Source organism: Oreochromis niloticus, linkage group LG23, assembly GCF_001858045.2.
Source record: "Oreochromis niloticus isolate F11D_XX linkage group LG23, O_niloticus_UMD_NMBU, whole genome shotgun sequence".
NCBI lineage: Eukaryota > Metazoa > Chordata > Actinopteri > Cichliformes > Cichlidae > Oreochromis > Oreochromis niloticus.
This window is the reverse complement of record NC_031986.2, coordinates 41,281,375-41,301,371: the sequence shown is the minus strand read 5'-3', so window position 1 is coordinate 41,301,371 and position 19,997 is coordinate 41,281,375. Positions and strand designations below refer to the sequence as shown.

Here is a 19,997-nt window from a genome sequence, read left to right as displayed (position 1 = left end):
TCCTCATCACAAACAGCTTTTTTTCTAGCAAAATGGTTCGTTTTGGGCATTTTGCACATTCGCCATCAGTGTGTTTCTCGCGATGAGCCACGTCCCTGTGTGTGTGTCTGTGCGTGAGCGATCAAGCGTCTAGGTAGGCGCATACACTTGTGTATTTGTTTGACAACGTGCACGTGTATGCCTGCGCATGATTACCCTGGTTAAAAAAGACCATCGTTAAAGTGATTAATGGTGCCTTCATTAAGCACAGCAAGATCATTTGCATACATTAGATGAATGTGCTGGAAGATTCTGGTGGCTTTGGTGTGTAGAGCCTCAAAAGCAGCAACCTCTACCTTGGTGCTTTTTTTATTTGTTTTGTCTTTTTAATTGTGCAGCGGCAGCCAAACATTGCTTTACCTTTTAAAAAGAGGCAAATTCATTATTTAGCAAATTTTTTGTCATTTAATCAATCCAACAGTTTGATATTGTTACAATATAAAAATTAAGACACTGGATTGATCTTCTATTGGTGTAAATTACTACTTTGATAAATGGATAAATATCTTGTTTAGCTTCAGTTTGTTTAGAGCATTCACGTGCGTGTTTGTGCTAAATGTTTCCGCCTGTGTGTGCGCATGTTCACAGTCTTGCGTCTTGTGTTTTAAGCTCTAGGACGACGTGTTTAAGAGAGCATCCAAAAAATTAAATTCTGAATCTATTAGAACACACGCAGCAGACAGAGGAGCATAAAATTAATGAAACTCAAATGCAAATTCTTCCGCCGGAGTAAGCACACCCACCACATCGGTTTACAGCACTAGAATGACCTGGTTGACTGCCTTGGGCAAAGGAGGTAAAATGTGGATAACGTGTAGAAAAACTTAATTGTAAATTATTCAATTTTTCTGTCACTGGAATCTAATTTTCAAAAGCCCACATCTAAAAACCTGCAGTGCACCGTGCTTCAGAGCTGAATGCTGTTAATTTGTAGAAAGCTCCACTGATTACCCACTGCAGGCAGCTGCTGTTCTCTATGTGACACAAGGCTTTGTTTGACAACTCCAATCTTTAATGTTTCAACATTTGAAAAAAAAAAAGCTGCCTAAAGCCGTTCATCATCAACGCAGCAACGAAAAGCAAAGAGGGACAAAGAAGAGAAAGGGGGCTACCATAGCTGTTGGCAAACGTGTGTAGCCACGGTATATTAACAGCCAGCAGATAGTTAGAGGTCATCTCTATTTCATAACAATGATTAGCTTCTTCCATCTGCCGCTCACTGCATTTCCCCTCTACTTGATTGCAGTGTTCTCTGTATCCAGGAAATTAGTTCATTTGTGCTCCACAACCCTGCTGTCACTGAGGCACAAACAGGTGCAGCAGACTGAACGACGCCACAGAGGGAAAAAGACGTTCTCAGGAAGAGAAACGGAGATGGAGATATGTGCAAAATCAAGAATCGACTGAAATAATCGCGAAACAAGTACGATGGCAGTTAATTAACATTAAGATCTGACAAAAGCAAATGCTGCTGGTTTATAATATTTTGAACCATTAATTTATCTGCCAAGCAGCTGAGAATGAAAAGTGTAAGGAAAAAGGTGAGAAGGCCAGTAATATTCTCTTTATAACTGTAGCACAATAGTATGGTTTGAAGCTGTGCTCGTTTTAGCAAAGCTTTTTTAGCTATAGGGTTCTATAGGGGGAAGGGGGGGCTAAAGCACATTATGACGGAAATATGCGGGAGAATTTACACGCAACATCACAGGAACAGAGACTGTGACGCTTACACGTATATGTGTGTGCGCATGTGTGTGCATCATGTCATGTTTGCGCTTGATATGAGCACATGTGGTGTGTCAGTTACGGGGAGCACAGAGAGGGGCAATGCGAGGGGGGCCTGCAGGGTTCAGATTTGTTGTGTGTGTGTATGCACGTATAGTGGCCACCAGTGCTGCAGGGAGGGCCTAGTGATCAGCAGCTGAGCCTGTGTCCCGCTGGGAGCCATCACTGCAGAATGGAGCAGGTGTCTGCAGGCTCATGCACACACACACACACACACACACACACACACACACACACACACACACACACAAAGTGTATTCTCTCTCTTGTTTGCTTTTTTCCTTACTGTATTTCTTTCTCTCTTGGAGTCTTTTTTATTTTGTACAGCATAGCACATTCGAAAGCCTGCTAACGTGTGCTGCATACCGTCATTGACTGTCACCTGTTTTTCATACTCATCCACTCTGTATACTAAACACAAACAATAGCGCACCCCACCAATAGGCCGCTGCAGTGTCATGTGTCCACGCCCAGCCAAAGGTCACCTGTGACTCCACTTATGTAACGGCAGTAGTAGGGCTCAGATTCATCAGACATCTTCGAAGCCTGTAGTCCCCTAATTCAAATGTAAACAAAAAAGGTCACGCCCACCACCAGGAAGTAAAGCAGAACCTGCTGTTATTCCCACACTGACTCACAAGCCTTTTAATACATGGATTAACTTAGTCATAGTCATCACAATTATCACAGTTTACGTTGTAGGGGATTATAATTCCGTAGTGGGCTTGTAAATTGTAGTGCGGATTTTACGTCACGTCTGCGGCCACATTTATGCAGTTCAGCACACTGAACGAAATAATCTCACTTCTTGCTGTTCAGTTTTCTTACTTAATTCCAAAAAAATATAAAAAAAAAAATATAAAAAAAAATCCCAGGGCTGCCCTTTTGCCTGGCAATATAAAACATTTAATTTCAGAAACAAATTTGTTCCCTCTCTTGGACAATGTTTTCACATCCAGCTGCTGTTATTTCATTTGGCTTAAGAGGATAAATACAGAAAGAATAATGCGACAGGCAAGACTGGAGAGAAAGAGCTATTGTGTTCCCGAACGTGGCGAGTTCTTCGTGTTTTGCCGTTTGCAAACAATGAATATGTAAAAATAGAAACTTTCTTCAGATGCTATTCAGAAGTGAAGTCCAAGGCAGAGGCTAAAATGTAATTTTAGGTCAACATATTTCTCCATTTAAAAAGCAGTTTATGCTGTGTGTGTTGAATTATTCAGGGTTAGTGAATTAATTATAAAACTGACAGTCAATGTACTATGGATATGTCAACCTTGGAGGGCCCACTCCTGAAGACCTTCTATGACTCTGTGGTGGCCTCAGCCATCTTTTATGGTGTGGTCTGCTGGGGCGGCAGCATTTCTGCTGGGGACAGGAAGAGACTGAACAGGCTGATCCGAAGGGCCAGCTCTGTTCTAGGATGCCCTCTGGACCCAGTGGAGGTGGTGAGTGACAGGAGAATGGTGGCTAAGCTGTCATCCCTGTTGGACAACATCTCCCACCCCATGCATGAGACTGTGACAGCACTGAGCAGCTCCTTCAGTGGGAGACTGCGACACCCACGGTGTGGGACGGAGAGATTTCGCAGGTCTTTCCTCCCCACTGCTGTCAGACTCCACAACAAAGCATTTAACTGATCAATCACACACATCCACAAATGTGCAATAACACAAATGTGCAATAATCTTTCTGGTAACCGTTGTATTTTTCACTCTGTTGTATATAACATTTGTATTCTATTTTTATCCTATTGTATATTTTATTCTATTTTATTCTACTGTATATAGTATTCTATTTTTATTCTATTCTGTACAGTTGTGTACTGTATTTATTCTTATTTTATTTTATTCTAATTGTCCTTCATAACTTTTGCACTGTCCACTTCCTGCTGTGACAAAACAAATTTCCCACGTGTGGGACTAATAAAGGTTATCTTATCTTATCTTATCTTAAACCTTGACAAAAGACGCATTAGCCAGTGTAAGACCTTTACTGCGCTGCCTCCATCTCTGATGATAATCTCATCAGATGGTTTAAGCTCAGTCTTCTCCTTTACAATAGACACAAATTTATAATGCAAACAAAATCCCCTTTACAAAAAGAACATTAGATAGTCTCTTTTTTTGCCCATTTTGTAGGTGAGAACTCATTTGAAGATCGGCGATGTGAGGAAATGGGCCTCATTGTTGACAGCCAGACGCCTGTTGATGCTGAGCTGACAAATGGTGCCGATACTTGAGCGATTGTCTGCGTTTGAGATGCTGGCATGTTGATGAACAACACTGTTTTTTACTCTCTCAAAATTGATGGTTTCAAAGCCAACACGTTTTTATTGATTCGTTAATTGCCGGGGATGAGGCAAAGTATCCGTTGTCACAAATGATGAATGGCTGACTCGTGCAATAACGCAAAGGAAGAATGACCGGTGAAGTTAGAGCAGCTCACTGGTTTCTAACAGTTGGTGCATATGCTGGCTTCATTAAAAAAATGATGGGGGGTTTTCCCCCGTTGATTAGCTTGCATAAAATGCAACCAAAATCCAGCTATACTGAAAAAACTCCTACAAATATATCTTGTCCGCAGTAAGGCTAACAACTAACAGCAGCAGCATCTTTATCTGCTAAACCCTCCATTAATTATAAATGTACCCTAATAGCATAGCATATGCAGTGTTTCTTGTATAATATTAATATGTATGATTACTTGTGAAGTAACTGGGTAGATGTTAGAGAGTTACAAAATAAATGTAATTGCTATCTGGGACAATTATGCAATTAAATCACAGTTACTAATAAACATACTGGCGGATATAAAGGGTTATATGGGGAACATAAAATCTGTTTTTTTGCATGTTATTGCAAAATTTACTTCATTTGGGATATTCGCTGATAACTTGGGTCAGCAGAGCCATCATGATACATTTGCATGCCAAAATTTCAACAGCAGGATGGCTTACAACAAGTTGTCTCTACTACTCAGGAGGCTCCGATCATTTGGCAGTATGAATTTAAATTTTGAGTGTTGCTTTTGATCGATTCTCTTGTTTGAATTTGCACCACCTCTTGGCTGCCAGTCAGTGCACATTGCTCTATCCTGAAACTTGAATTTGCCAATACCAGGGCGGGTTCCCAAGTCGTTGGACAAGAACGGCTTTCGGGACCAGAAATTTAACAATATTTTCCTTCTAAAATTAGAAAGCGACGGTAATATTACTGGACAGACTATTTACCAGAAAAAATGCTGTCAACGTCAAAATGCTTAATGCCAAACATGGGGATTTATCTAGAACCCGTAGAAAGCTTTTGTAATATAATATTTATACATTTTTGGAAAGTTATTGTCCAATTTAAAACATTTTATATGTTGCTTTACTTTGAGGACTTTAAAATATTTACATTAGGTGTTGCTTTTTTAATAATCTGTACCTTATTACATTGTAAAACCAGCTTTCTCAAAATGTTCTATTAACATCTTTTCTCGCAGAATTACATTTATTTATCCTGACTTAATGTTACAAAGCGATGATTTACTACAGAATGTGCCTGGTGCCTTTTATACACAAAGTCTTGCTATTTTCACAGGGGAAAATAATTTCTTGACTGTTTGCTTCTAATGACTTTTTTCTCTTTAATCGGCTAAATGCTCCAACGACGCAAAATAACCGAAACATGTCTCTAAGCATGTAGGCATTTAAACTGAAACCCAGTGGGGTTTTTCTTGTGCATTACCCACTCGCTTTTCTTCAAGCATGAGAAAGGGCGGTTAAGCATGAAGTGACATTTGGAGAGCTGGATTTGTGCGGCGTGGGCATGTTTTGGTGCACAGTGCCGATGGCCAGCTCAATGAAGGACCGTGGATGTGTCTGATTTCTGAAAGGTTATTTCTTATCAAAAGCCACAGTGGTGTAAATTATGCAGATCTGATAGCGTAGGGTTTTTGATGAGGTTTTAAACACTGCAGAGTTTCTAACAAAAAAGGGGACTCGTTTCTGCAGAAAGATGACTGCAGAAACGACAAAAAGTAAATATTGTATATAAAATGCTCGTAGAGTGAGCAGCGGCAATTAAAGAACCTCAAGTGGGAAACACTGCGCGTTCTGTGTTGCTGTAGGGTGTGTGTGTGTGTGTGTGTAAGTGGGGGGAGTTGTGATTAAAGCCTCCACCAGATGGACCACAGCGGTCGCCCTGTGAGCATGGCTGTACCCCGACCGGGATCAAACGTAAAACGGGCTGCCATCCTCACAGCCCCAGAGCCCACCAATAAATCCCCATGATCCACTGACCCACCACACTACGGCTTCATTTTACACATACAGTTTATACTAGAGAGCACAACATCAACAGAAAGAGTGCGGTTCGGTGTCCGAATGATTGCCCCTCATCTTTTACTGCAACTATATGCAAATAGGGATCTTTACATTATCTATACATCTACAGCTAGCGGAAACTTTATGATTACTGAGAGAGCTGTTGGCCTGCTGGAGTTGAATGTCACCCCAAGCTGTGGACCACTCTGTTGTCCAAATGGACACTAATCCACCAGAGTCCTGTTGAGAATACACTCTCGGTGCCAGAACACATGCCAGACTCAACAGCAAATGCATAGCTAAGCCTTTCTGGGCACCTACACAAGCCATCTCTCATTTGTGTTCCGTTACAACCTCAAAGACCATTATGACCATCATCTCTTTCATAAAAAAGGGAGGGGGGATCACAGTGCTGGCTTAAAAGGTTCGGTTTATATGCATTCATGTGTAGATTTGGTGTATTTATATATATTTTCTGATATTTTCACGCATTAGAGAAAAAAGAAGTAGAAAAACAGCAGGGATTTTGAATTAAAACAACAAACGAGGACTGTAAGAGTGCAGAGTTTACATAGTGGCTGAACAAGCACTCACTCTCAGATAGAGACGGAGCTTTCAAACAGCCCCCTGTCACATCTCTGCAGCTTGCAAAGCTCCAGCCATACCAAACAGCTTTGAGTTAAAGTTGAAGAAAGTGGCTGTGACAAATGCAGCACAGCCTTGTTCCGGGATCAGCGTGAAGAATTCATTTCTGATCTAAGGAGTTTCTACGAGGGAGAGTGACACAGGCAGGGGTTAAGCTGACTGCGTATCATGCCCACTGACACGGAGAGAAGAGGATGTAGGAGGAAAGCACCAACTAGATTAGTTCAATTTCACCAAAGAGGGAAAAAAAGGCTCGCCTTTAATGTGATGTACATTTAGTTAACATCCGCCATTCGAGGGATCCTCTTTCTGTCTCAGGTTACCGTGAGTTAACAGATTTGTAAATGGCAGGCCAGTGTGGGATTTACTCATTAGTTTTTCCAAGGAAAAAGATCATTCAAAATGAAAATTTACACGAGCAACATCAGAAACAATGCATTCGAAGCACAGGGCGGTAACTCGTTTTGATTTGGTTACATTGGAACGCAGGATAAGTGCTTGATTTTTACAGCAAGTTTGAGATTTGTAATATTTATTCACTTTGTACTCTTGTACATTTATCCCTTTTCTTCCAAAATAATTTAACATCATGTGCCCTTGGTCACTTAAATAAGATGCCATTGTGTTGATTCTGCTTGTCCTGCTTATAGACGGGTTTTGTGGTAGGACTATGTCCAGCTGCTGTAATCCATTACTAAACTGCCAGAGCACTGTAGCCCAGTGGGGTCTGCTTTTGAGGAGAAAGAAAAGAAGTGATTTGACTGATGATGTAGGCATACCGCGCATCTGTGACTTACCAAGCAACAGCCAAACCGTGTGTACGATTTCTTCATGAAAGTAAACCTTCTTAGCAATGAAACCAAGCAACAAAAGTCAGCAGAGTCCAAACTGGCCATTGTTGTCCAGAAACAGACATGTTATCGTGTTAATAGCTGTCTGGCGGCTAGACCCGACGATGCTGATTTTGTCACTGGAGATAGGCAAGCTGAAGGCTGTGATTCTCATTTGTTGATTGTTACCGGCAGAGGGTGGACACCTGCCAGGAAAGAGGCAGTCATCAGTCTGAGTAGCACAGCAAGATGCTTCTACTGCCAGAACTTCAATAGAGCAACTAAATCTATCCTTCAAGGGCAAATCAAAAAGATCCTAAGTGAACCACGGCTCACCGAGGAGGGTGCGCCGAGCTATTAAATGTATTAGGCTGTTTTACTGCGTCGACTGCTGTGAATTATGGGATGTTTTTAAACCGAAATTAACAAGGCCTGATAAGTATTTTATTATTCTCCACGGGTCTGTTAAAATACCGTTTTGTCCTCAATTACTGTGTTTTGCCATACTGCGATAATTCAGGTTCGTACTGTTTTCTGTCGGAAGACGAGTTTTTCCTTCCAAACACAAGTTTTCCTTCTCTTGTTAATTATCAAGGTATTTTCTTCCAGCACTTTGAGGTAACACCTCAACTGGCATCTTCACTTCTCCCCCTTTAAATAGAAGCCTTATTATGCAGAGTGAAACATAGGACAGGTGTTGAAACACTGCGTGTGACAGTTAACAAGACTCAAACCGAGAGCACCCACAATTATCACTGTCTGCACACTGCATATTCAAACCGAACCTGCTATACGGCGTACGCTATTCTTCACCTGCTCTTTCGCACTTGTTACCAGAACGCTACGTGTTGGCTGCTTCCAGAGTGTGATGTGTAAGCACAGCTTTAGTACGTGTAATTGTGCAAACCTCTCCCATTGCGCGTACACAAACAGATCCTTCTGGGTGTGGCAGAGATGTAGCATCATGAGTTTGTGCAGGAAAATCGGAATGAGTAAAAGAGTAAGTGGAACAACGCAGTCTGCAGTTAATCCATTAAGGTCTGTGACTAGGAGGGGTTTAGGGAGGAGAACCTGGGCTGAAGACAGGGCAGGAAGAGTTCATGACAATTAGCCAGCTCTCTGCTTTCAGAATTAGCAGGTTGGAAGCACAGGATGAAAATACTTCTGAGGTCCAGGCCTTACATCTCCAGCTCTACAACAGAGACTGTGTGAGAGTGTGACACGCTCCATGAATAAAATTTTTGTGTATGCCTAGAATCAGCTGTCCTTTTTGTGCGTGTTTATGGATAAGAGCCAGAGCCAATAAGCGAGATGGGGCTTCACATTGCTGACAGCGTGGCTGGTCCTGCTGGGTTATAGCCACAAAAGCTTTTTAACTTTCAAAATGTTGCAAAAGGAAAGAAATATCATTTATCTGCTTAAAAGCGATTTAGCGATCAGTCATCATCTAAAAGGCCAAATAATGCATCCAATCAAAACTAGGCACTTTTTGTGCAAAGTATGACAAAATGGAAATGCAATTAAAAAGAGTAGCCCGTTTAGTTATTAGCATTAATTGCTTTTTTTCATTTATCCAGTGCTGCATTGCAGTTTATGTGCGCTACACATAAACTGTACATAAAGACAGGCCAGAGATAATGAGCTGTACTGTAATATCCAATCTGGAGAGTGTCTCAACATGAATGCCCTTGATAGAGTATCTTAACCACTCCCCCCATCTGTCCACGCACAATATTATAATGCTCAGTGTATGTCCTTAAGTATGGCAGCAACATGGCTCCGTCTTTGATATGCGTCTGTGTACCGAAACTGCACGCACTCCATAACACCGCGCACTGGAAAGAACAGATTGTGTTTATAGCTGGTAGTCACTTTCATTGCCTTTTAAAATCATTGTCCTGTAGCGCAATCTAGCAAAATGACACACAAAGCAAGACAACTGCGAGGGACTATTTTCACTTTCAAATCATATTCTCATTTAGAGAAAAGGTTATTTGGTTCATATTACGGTGGAGAGAAAAACAACCTCCAAACACCGTCCATTATGAAATAAGAAAATTATCACCCACTTTATTTTACTGCCTCTACATGCTGGCAGTTAAAAGTTGACAAAACACATAGACAAAAAATTTTAAAAAATAGGCGTGATTTGTATGCAAGTCACTGCCATAGATTTGACTTTCTACTCCTTACCGTAGGGAATTAAAATGCAACAATAAAAACACAGTTTGGTCAAGAATATTAAAGGCTGTGGGGTGGAGAATGTCTTTTCCTGGGTCCTACCCAAAGCCTTTATTACACTCAAAGGTCAGCGCAGGAGGATAAAAGATGGATAGAAGACGGAGGGTTTGTTGCCTGTACTATTCAGCTGCAAATTTTGCTTCTCTCTGCTCTGTGGCAGAAAAGATAAAAAGCACATCACAAAGGAAGAGAGACAGAGACGCACTTCTATTTTAATCCATTTTCATTGTGCTTCATTCTACATTACTCTGCCTCTCCTATGTTATGTACCGTGTGATCGGTACAAATCTCTAGACTGCAAGTGCCAGCACATTTTTTTATTCTGTCTGAAACAATAGCGAGCTTGTTCAGCCCATCTTTCCCCCTTGTGCGCGTGCATGTCTACTGCTCCAGCCTAATGGAAGGCGTAGTAAGGTTTCTCATTAGTATGTCAGCCACATGGCTTGGTTAGCTAGCTAGTTGTAGCTAAACAGACAGGCGGACATTAGGGAAGAAGCAGAGAAACTGGGAAGCTTTAGTTCAGTACTAACATTTTTTTTCCCCCTCTTTTTAAATAGTGTTTTATTTTTTCCACTGTGTTCATTTGGGAGCTAATTTGTCAACCTACTTGAGTGTATGGTTGAAATTCGCAACTTAAAATTGTATAAATACACATAGTGTTATTTCAGGTGTCAAGGTAGTTATTGTGTGTATAGTGCGTCTCCTGTGTTTTGACAGTAGATTATATATGTACAATATGGCCCATTCATGGGTTGCAGAGGTTGTAATTTAGTTTCAGACACTAAAAATTCACACTCACGTGATTTTCAGTGGATGGTTGGCTTTAAGACCTGAAAATAAGTACCTGTGCTGCTATTCTCAAATGCTTTGACATGTCAAAAAGTAGTGCCAGGTGGTCCAGTGGGACTGTAGGTCCCTTGTTGATTAAACAACTGTTTACCGCTATTTTTCAAATAAACATTGTATTTAATTAGTAGCTAGAGACTTGTAACTAACCATTACCATTTTTTAATACTAACCACAATCAATAAAAGTAATTTGCTTTCCAACTTTTCAGATTACATATGTATATTATACTGGAGTCTTGTATCAGGAAGTATTTTGAGCTGCAAGATGAGGAGATACCTCTCTTAGCTTAATGGATGTCCACTAGTTCCATTAGGTTTGCCGGGCCTCGCATAGCTGAAGGCTAGTTGAAACAAAACAGCAGGAGATTAAGAGTTGACAGCCTCTTATTGCTGCATAGAACACGAAGAAAAACAATATGATAATGTGCTGCGAAACTGATGATGTTTTGATCTCTTGGCAACCCGAGGATATAGCCACTGCAATATCAAATGAGGCTTTATGTTCATCTACAGCATAAGGTGTTTGAATGTGTTATAGAGTGGGAGCCAGAATATGTGTGCATGCGAATATATTATGTGTGCTAATAGGTATAGTAGGGTGTCAAGCAACATGTGTTTCCGTATTTGCATTCTGATTGTACGCATGTGTGTGTATGTGTGTTTGTATGTAGCCTTGTTTGAAGCTTCAGCCAAGGATTTCTGCCTGCAAGGTAACTGTGTTAAAGGGAAGCAAGAGCTCCCTCTTCTTGTCTGCCTGAGTTAGAGGCCAGGTGGACAAAATCAACCTGAGGCAGGTTTGGGGCTTGACAAAGCAGTTTAAGCTAGCTGCCCCCCACCCATTAATATTCATTATTACTAAACTGTAATCAATATTATCATAATTGTCAGAGTAATTGGCAGTATCAGTAATTATGAATTTAATATGATAGCAGCATTTTGATTAAATATGCTCGCTCTTCAACACAGTAAACCAGGGATGTGTGCCCTGCTGCTTAATGGTTAGATGTAGTTTGATTGTAGTTTGTAGGGTTTTTTTTAAGAAGAGTAATTTGGAAGTTTGTTTTTTTGGTGGAGGGTTGATGAGGCTGGAGTAAAATAACTGTAGAAGAACGGCTTCTGAGGAGGAGGAGGAGAGGTGTACACATGGTTTGACGACTGCGGCAATCATGCAAATAACCTTGCAGGCGCGCTCCTACTAATACACTCCTCCGTGCACGTGTTAAAGAGCGTGCTACTCGCGCATAATTATCAACAGTGAAGTATTTCATATATGCGAACACGAAACCTCCTTAAAAAGCTTCCCTGGCACCTGTCTCCCCGCGCGATGCTTCCCTGCCATCCCGCGTCGTGGACCACACGAGCCTGCCTCCCAGGCTCTCATCCGCGAGCGCACCGCCCCGTCCTCACCTCCGCAGCCAATGGGAGAAGGCGCGCGAGATGACTGGACATTCCGTAAATGGCTTTTGGGGGAAAGGTAGACGGTGTTTGCTCGCCGTGAATCTTTTGCTTTTGAGCGCTTTCCTTCCTCTTGACGCGGTGTTTGTTTTAGTTGAAGGGGAGTGCCTTTTTGTCTTTTTGCGCTGGCCGAGGGCTTCCGGGGGCTGCCACACACACGCGCGCGGTTTCGCTTCTGTTTTGTTTTGGGGGTTTCCTTTTTTTTCCTGTAGACTCACTACACCACGACCCCGGTTCATTCATCCCCTTTAAAAAACAAGCCGCTACTCCTCTGTCCGACTCTCCTCCCTGACTTCGCCGGCTTTTATAGTTTATCCACCGAGAACACCGACACCGACAGCCCGTCACAAGAATGGTCATGGTGAGTAGATGTCGTAGTACTCGCTTGTGTTTTTATTGTGCCACATGAGCTTTATTTCCCTGTGACCATGCAGCCTATCGCAGCGGTAAAATAAATAAATAAATGAATACATAATAATAATAAAATGTCGGGACAAAATTTCTTTAAGCTTCTTACTGTAATTAACAAAATTACAACAGTTAACACGTTTAAAGACGTTTTTTCTCTTGCATTTTTTGGGATGCACCTGCTTGGACAGGTGTGCGCCGACTTCCCGCGAGTTCGTGTTCGTGGTTTCGTTCTGTTATATTTGAAGCCGTCGTAGGTTTAAAAGGTCTAAATCGGCATTAAAGTAATCGAACATTATTTAAAACAAAAACTTTTCTTTTGCGTGTGCGTGTCTGCGTGTGAAGTAGGGAGACAGGGAGTGAGGGAGACAGCGATGGCCTGTATGCACACACAGTCGTATAAATGTACGGGGGATTTTAACATGCAACCCAGTAATAGCTAATTTATATACACAGTGCTGCGCAGGCATCCTATTACCATAGCGCCTGAGGCTGTAAGAGCTCTGCTCCGCGCTGCTCACTCAAGCACAGACAGACCTCAGCAGCGATTGATTGCTTTGCTGGGATTCAGAGAGCCTTTTCTCTGCCAAACCGGGCTGCGGCTGGCGTGTGCCGAGGAGGGCTCGGAGCCAGCCAGAGAGCGAAGGTGTTAACACTGATGGAGGGGAGGTGAGGCCGAGGGCTGACGGGCAAGCCGAGAAGCCAATCAGAGACTCTAAAAGAGAGTCGGGGGGTGGGCGTGGGCGGGCTCTGACCTTCCAGCTGAGCAGGCGAATGGGCAGGTGGTTGTGGGAAGGAGGGGAGGGTTGGTGGGGAGAGGGGTGGGGGCAAGGAGGGAGGGTGGTAGGAGGGAGAGCCTTACTGCAGCCCAGCACTCACATCCATTCTGCTCTCAGCATCTGTGGAAGAAGGCGATGTTTGCTCCGTACACCTCTAGCACGCTGCTCTCTGCTCGCTGCTAAGACTCAGAATCAGGCAGAGAGGAAGAGTGCAGAGGAGAGGAAAAATAAGGAGACTGTGTCAGAGGAGACTAAGAGAATAAGAGTTTTAAAAAGAGTAGGGGATTTTTCTTTTCTGAGGCGTTGCTGTAGCTGTTGTGTGAGGAGAGAGAGAACGTGAGACAACGGCCAGCATCTCCCAAATGGAGTGGAATGGGTTTAAGATGGTAAGGAAGGCTACGGGCAGCCTGCCACTATACTCGAATGTACGATGATAACTGCTGGTTAATTTTGAGCATCCTATAGTGAGCTGAGTAGCTTGTAGTTGTAGATATACTGTCCACCCACAGTCAGTCAGAATGATTCTTCTTGCTCAGCGAGCGCTGCGATACTGTTGAACTATTGTTGTGCAGAATGTTAAGTTCCTTCTTACGGGGACGAGGGCTACAGCGGGGGTTACACTGTAGGATCGTGGGCAGAATGAAAAATTGAGGGAGGCAGATGGAGGGACGGAGACGGATATCGGGCTAATGGGAAACGTGTGGAGGCAGGAAATAGGGAGGGAAGGGTTAAAAGAGGGGAACAGCACCCATTTTATGTTGAAGTCAGGGCTGTGTAGGTGTCCCCTGTTTTTCCAGCCTTTGCACCACTCTGAAATATTTACCTGTGTATAGTGCTGCAGAGGTAGATCGCACATGGTTGAGGGTTAAATGTCTTTTTACATGGTAAGGAAACTAGACTTTTTTGTGGGATTTGCCATTCATTTATGCAAAGTACTGCATGTAAGTTAAATGAGTAGCCATGTTATCTGTCACGCCGCGTGTATAGACAGTCCGAGGGTGTGCTGTCCATGTATTGTGCCAGAGCTGAAGAAAAGATGGGAGTAGGTGTGTGAGTTACGCGCATGACTGGATTACAATAGATTATAATGTCGTGCATTCTTTCTCTCAGTCTCAAGTTTTTGCCCCTTACAGCTATGTGTAAGTGCGTGCATGTGCGTGCGTGAGCTCACTTGTCAGCACAGGAGTGATGATTACAAGCTGTTTAAGTATTCTGCTTTGCCTGCTCTCGCTGAATTTCACTTTAACATTGCATCCATTTACCTCTTCATCCATCACATTCAAGCGACAGAGTGAGAGGTGGACTAATAAAACTAGCAGCCATTTTATCCCCAGTTGTTTTTTTACCTGTCAGAGACAGAAAGACAAAGTTGAGCCTCGTTGCCGATTCATCAACGCTACGACCGCAGAGTCATTATTATTATTTAGCATCTATCTTTTTTCAAAATGGTTCTCTTGCCATCATCAAAGTGGACTGACTCACTTGGGTATTTCCACTAGGAACAACAAAAGCATTTGTCAGCAAGTACGTTTATTTGCGTACTGGCTAGTTTTCCTTCGGATGTAATCAAAATGCTAATTGAAAGGAAGGCGACTCTTCCTTAGGTGCTGCGGCTAGGGGCACTAGCTGGCATGCTGGCAGCCGTAGTGTAGCATGGGTGTAGAGGCCTGTATCACAGGGAGAGTGGCGACGTAAGAAGGCAAACGTAGGGGTGTGAGAGAAAGCGTGTGTAGCATTTAATTTGTAGATACAGACACGACTTAGTTTGGAAGAGGTGGACGCACAAGGAGAATGACAAGGACCAGTGGGAGAGCGAGTGAAAAAGTGGAATATTCATTAGTATTGGAGGTATTAGATGAGTGTGCATCCATGAAGCCTCCTGATGGGAACCAGTGGGGGACTTGCTCTAGAGACAGGCCATCATTTTACAAAAATACACACAGATACACACAAATGCGCAGTGGCTCTGTTACCCCGAGGCAGAATACCACGAGCTCGAAGGTTACACATCAATGCTAATAGGACGGGGTGTATGAGGAATTTATTAGCTACAGTGCACTGACCATGTGCTCGGGGATTTAAATGTAACTGAAGATCAAAGACACCTGAGACAAGAACAGATAGGTGTACGAGTATGTAGCATGTAAGGTTTTTGAAGGAACAATAGAAGTGATTTGCAGACACAGAGGAAAAATATATGGATGATAAGTTCACAAATACAGAACTAGAGCTACACAGACAATAAAGAAACACTGCTTCATCAGTTCAGTGACAGGTTAGCGTGCGCTTTTGCACGACTGGTTCTGTGTGTTTGTTTGATTGCGTGTGTGCATCAGAGGGCCGACTGACACGTGTACAGATGGAGAGTGACATTGTTAAGTAGAGCCTCATTAGAGACCAAGCAAATACATAAAGCGAGAGGGGTGAAGTGGTTCGGACAGAGGAACAGCTGCCTCTTAATCTTCTTTCCAGTTGTCTTTTACACAAACATCCGCTCTGCGAGATTTAATGTGAATGTTTGCGTTGCATTATTTACTGTTGACCAGACCTTTAACTGTTCCTGGTGTTATCATGATCATAGCGGGGTTTAAACTTAATCTTACGCTATTACCAGATTCACAGATATTTTGCCTTTGTAACTATATTTAATTACAGATATTAATAATAATGATAACAAAAAAATTAAACTACTTCTTCTTCTTTTTATTTTCAAACTTATATGTTTTCATATTTCAACTCGGTGAAATAATTTGCTTCCATACTGAAAGTTGCCTCCTCACCATTTGGGGCCTCTTATTACCAAGCTGACAAACTGAGGCAGAACACTCGGACCACTGATGTTCATCACAGAATAACAAAACCGCCCCCAAAACAGCCTTTGACTTCCTTTAAACTCTTCTCCTGGGTCAGTGTTGATTTGCTGTTTGCTTTTAAGAGGATTTATCAAAACTAGCAGCTTGTAATTTATACTGAAGATAAAAAAAATAGACTTTTAGGTTTAAGTGAAAAATTTGTATTGTCCCTGGTTATGCATTGCTCGTCAGCACTAATTTCTTACCAAGTTTCGTAAAGTTTACTTTAGACAAGGACAAATGCAAAATAAGCAGAAGGCCTATGGCAGTCTTCTGTTTGTCGTGTTAAGAGAGCACAGTTATGGCTGTGCTGCTGTTACTGTTGTTGCTTCAGTTTTTACAGGCAGAGGTTCTTCACATCCACAGTAATTAGATGAAATGTCAAATGGTCACATTGTGTGCGTTGCGTGGTGTTGTTTATATACAGTATGTAGGTGTTACTGTGTCTCATACTGTATGTGCCGCCTCTCTAGCTGTAGGTGTAAATGGCCAGACCTATTCAGGCACATTAAAAAGGATTTATCAAAGCTGAGACACGTAGAGAGAAGTCAGCAAGGATAGTGGCAACTTTAGTGCAGCGAGTCCAATAAAAACATCCTATAGAGAGTTTTTTCAGGAGACTTTTAGATAGATGTGATAGTGATGTGTGAACCAGAGAAAAGGAGTTTAACTATGTATGCATTTGTGGAGATTCTGCAGGAATGAATATTCCTGATTAAAATCTGATAGTTTAATATTTTAAGAAGGTGATGACCAAACAGGTCGTACACCTGAAAAGATACAATTACCCCCCCCCCTACACAAACACAAAAAAAGAAATCAGAATGACCCCAGACAAAATATTTATTATCCCTTGAGACTAACACGTCCCATTTATGTATAAATATGTAGCTGGCTGACATTTCAAAAGTAAAGATTTGATTTGCATGTGACATAACAGTACTAAGATGCCAGGATATTTGGTTTTGCGCTTACTTTGAGCCAAGAGCTTGTGCCACTGCTGCAGCGTATTTTGCGTGACGACATTATGCAATCTATCAGCTTTTTGGTGGTACATCGAAAAATATTTTGTTGTCTTTAAATGTCTTTTCCACTTTTCTTTAAACAAAAGCTGGATGGAAGCAGTTAATGAGCCAAAAGCCTGTTTGAATAAGAAGCTGCTGTAACAATCTCTGTCCCAATTAGCACGCTTTGGTTTTTAAATATTCCTTTTGTGCGAAGCCTAAACACACATGAAGACTCACAAAACGGTCACGTTGAAAATTTAATAGGCTTCCACAGTGATTTCCTTCATTTATTTAAAATGTTTTTTTTCCCTCTCTTTTTTAAAAAAAGCTAGAAATTTGAGAGGCATGGCGAGGCATTCTGCTGTGAGGGGAACAGCATTCACAAATACTAGACCTAATTCCTTTGGCAGCAGCTCAAACTGCTACAGACAGACACATAATCAGCTGGGGAGTGTTAGCGCCTCAGCCCACTAGCAAACACAGGACCGAGCCCTTGTTGTGCATCGCTGCTTTTCAGAATAAATATCCCGATGGAAAATACAGTGGGAGGAAAGAGGTATTCATGTGTATATGGCTCTTTGTTCAGTCAAAAATACAGAAAGAGAGAGGAACACTGGCTTTCCTAGCTACTTTACTGCTCGTTCTACTCGATCCACTCTCTCCCTCATCTTCTCTATGTCCCTCGCCCCTCCTTCTCTTTCTCTCATCCTCCACTGTACCCTGTGTGTTTTGGTATTCATACAGATGTTTGGATTTGACTGGCAGTTTCTCCTGAGACTGTGCACAAGCGGCTGACTCGTCTCATCTGCATTTTGCATCCCAGGAAAAAAGGGAACAGAAAGCAGTGGAAAGCATCAGCAGGCAGACGGGCTGTGTGTATGTGTAAGAGTGAGAGCGTGTGTGTACACGTTGCCTGTTTTTTTTCCCTATTTTTTGGCTTTGGCAGCTTAACTGGCCCCAGTGCTGTAGCCGTGTGATGTTTAAAGGACGTTTCAAGGTCATGCTTTCGACAGGCCTCACCGCCTCTGACATATTAAACATTTATATATTTCTGTAGCCAGATGAATTATAGATTGAACATGCAACTGAACATGCTACAAAATGGCACCATTGTTGCTAGTAATAGACACATTAAGGCCTACAAAAACAGAATCCCACACGGCGTCATTTAGAGTTATCTTCAGTAGCAACGCGAACACAAGGAGAAAAAGACCAGTGTTGCCATATGGAATAAACCAAGACACTAGGAAATCTCATAAACTCATAAAGCTAGGGGCCACTGTATGCTAAGACTAACACACAAAACGACAGCGTCTGCTCATACATATATATATATATATACAATAAACACAGGAAGAAGAGGTTGATAAAAAGACTATTTTCCCCGAGATCAACCATAGTTACCCAGCGTAGGTTCAGCAGCGCTAGCTAACCACGCAGATCTGGGATGGCATCTCTGATAATAGATTTGTTTGTCCCGAAAGGAATACGGATGATTACAGTAAACTCATTTTCCCTTAACAATTGAGAGGAATGTCATCCCTCCTAAACAGTACACCTTGATGGAAATGGAGGATATGGTACATCAGATCCTTATCGTAACCGACAAACGTCAGGAGTAGTCATGATCAGCACCTGTCAAGTCGATACTGGAGGTACAGAGAGAGAAAAGAAAAGGGGAGAGAAAATTGGAACGGTAGGAAGGTAGATTTGTGCTATCTTGTAGATGCACGGCTCTCCGGCACATTCTGTCAGACTAAAAATCGCTGTTGCAGAATTTTCCGTGGCAATCAGCCACCTCCCTCTATACATTGTCTCCTAAGCATACGCCACAGTATATGAACAGAGATAGTCTCCTGTAGACATTTTCAATTACTCTGCACTACGTAGCAGTAGGGGGGATTAATCTGTTCGTTTGAATGCACGCCACACTTAATGGTTTAGCTGGTGTGCCGCGGGCCTCGTCTGTTAGCTGTGCTGGTATACATGTAGGCTTGTGTGTCTCGCTCTCCTATCTTCGTGCTGCAGTAGAAGCCATTTATGATTGCACCACTCTCACATCGAGTTAAACTGAGATTAGACTTTCACAGACGACAAGTCAAACTCCAGACTGATTGTGTAGCTACTAGTACAGGGAAACTTTATAGTTTTAGAAAAGTGACTGAAATATTAAGGTATCAGACTCGAGGCATATTCAAAAGACGGCTATTTTTTAGGTTTATATGGTAGTTAATGTAACAAAAGCTTTAAATGATGCCAAGATTCTATCTGTACCAAAGACCCAAAAGAGCAAAATACATATGCGTGAAATAGGCATGAAATAGTTTGCTATTTCAATATCACTTAGCATAGGACGACGATTACCGAGCAGTCGCCACTGGATTGCTGTAAAGTTTCAGCTTGTCACTCTTTCAGTGAAGCTGTAACCTCCTCTGCCTCTACACGTAGCTTTGAGTTATTCATTGCCTTCATCAAACTGTTTACTCATTAAGACAGATGACGGACGGCTGTCCTTTTCCCTTGCAGCTATTTGATTATACGAGCTCCGGTTCAGAGTCGAATCAATAACCAGATTAGTTCAGCGCACACATGTACACACCAGCATACACTCACATAGTACCCAAGGCTGTAGAATGAATTCTCGAGTACAACGGTCATTCGGTGTCTATGTGATTTAGCTCTATGCCTTTGCTGCAAGGCAGACGCACGCGCACGTACGTGCACACATACGCACACAGGCAGGCCGTGTCTGAGATGCAGCTGATGGGGGAAACAGTGATTAGATTAGGAAGAGCACTG

At 42.3% G+C, this 19,997-nt stretch overlaps 1 protein-coding gene across 12 annotated transcripts in view; it reads left to right on the top strand.

Annotated features, from left to right (window-relative positions):
* elavl4 (ELAV like neuron-specific RNA binding protein 4) overlaps positions 1-19,997 on the top strand; it is a 78,841-nt gene that overhangs the window by 7,436 nt on the left and 51,408 nt on the right. The window contains exon 1 of one of the 12 annotated variants that reach the window (XM_013267059.3): positions 12,159-12,513. The exons of 8 other annotated variants lie outside the window; for them this stretch is intronic. In XM_013267059.3, the coding sequence (XP_013122513.1) occupies positions 12,505-12,513 (9 nt within the window). In that variant the 5' untranslated portion in view covers positions 12,159-12,504. Of the gene's footprint in view, positions 1-12,158; positions 12,514-13,446; positions 13,726-19,997 lie in introns of those variants that run through there. 3 more of the 12 variants (XM_013267056.3, XM_025902957.1, XM_013267050.3) reach the window with 3 other exon arrangements.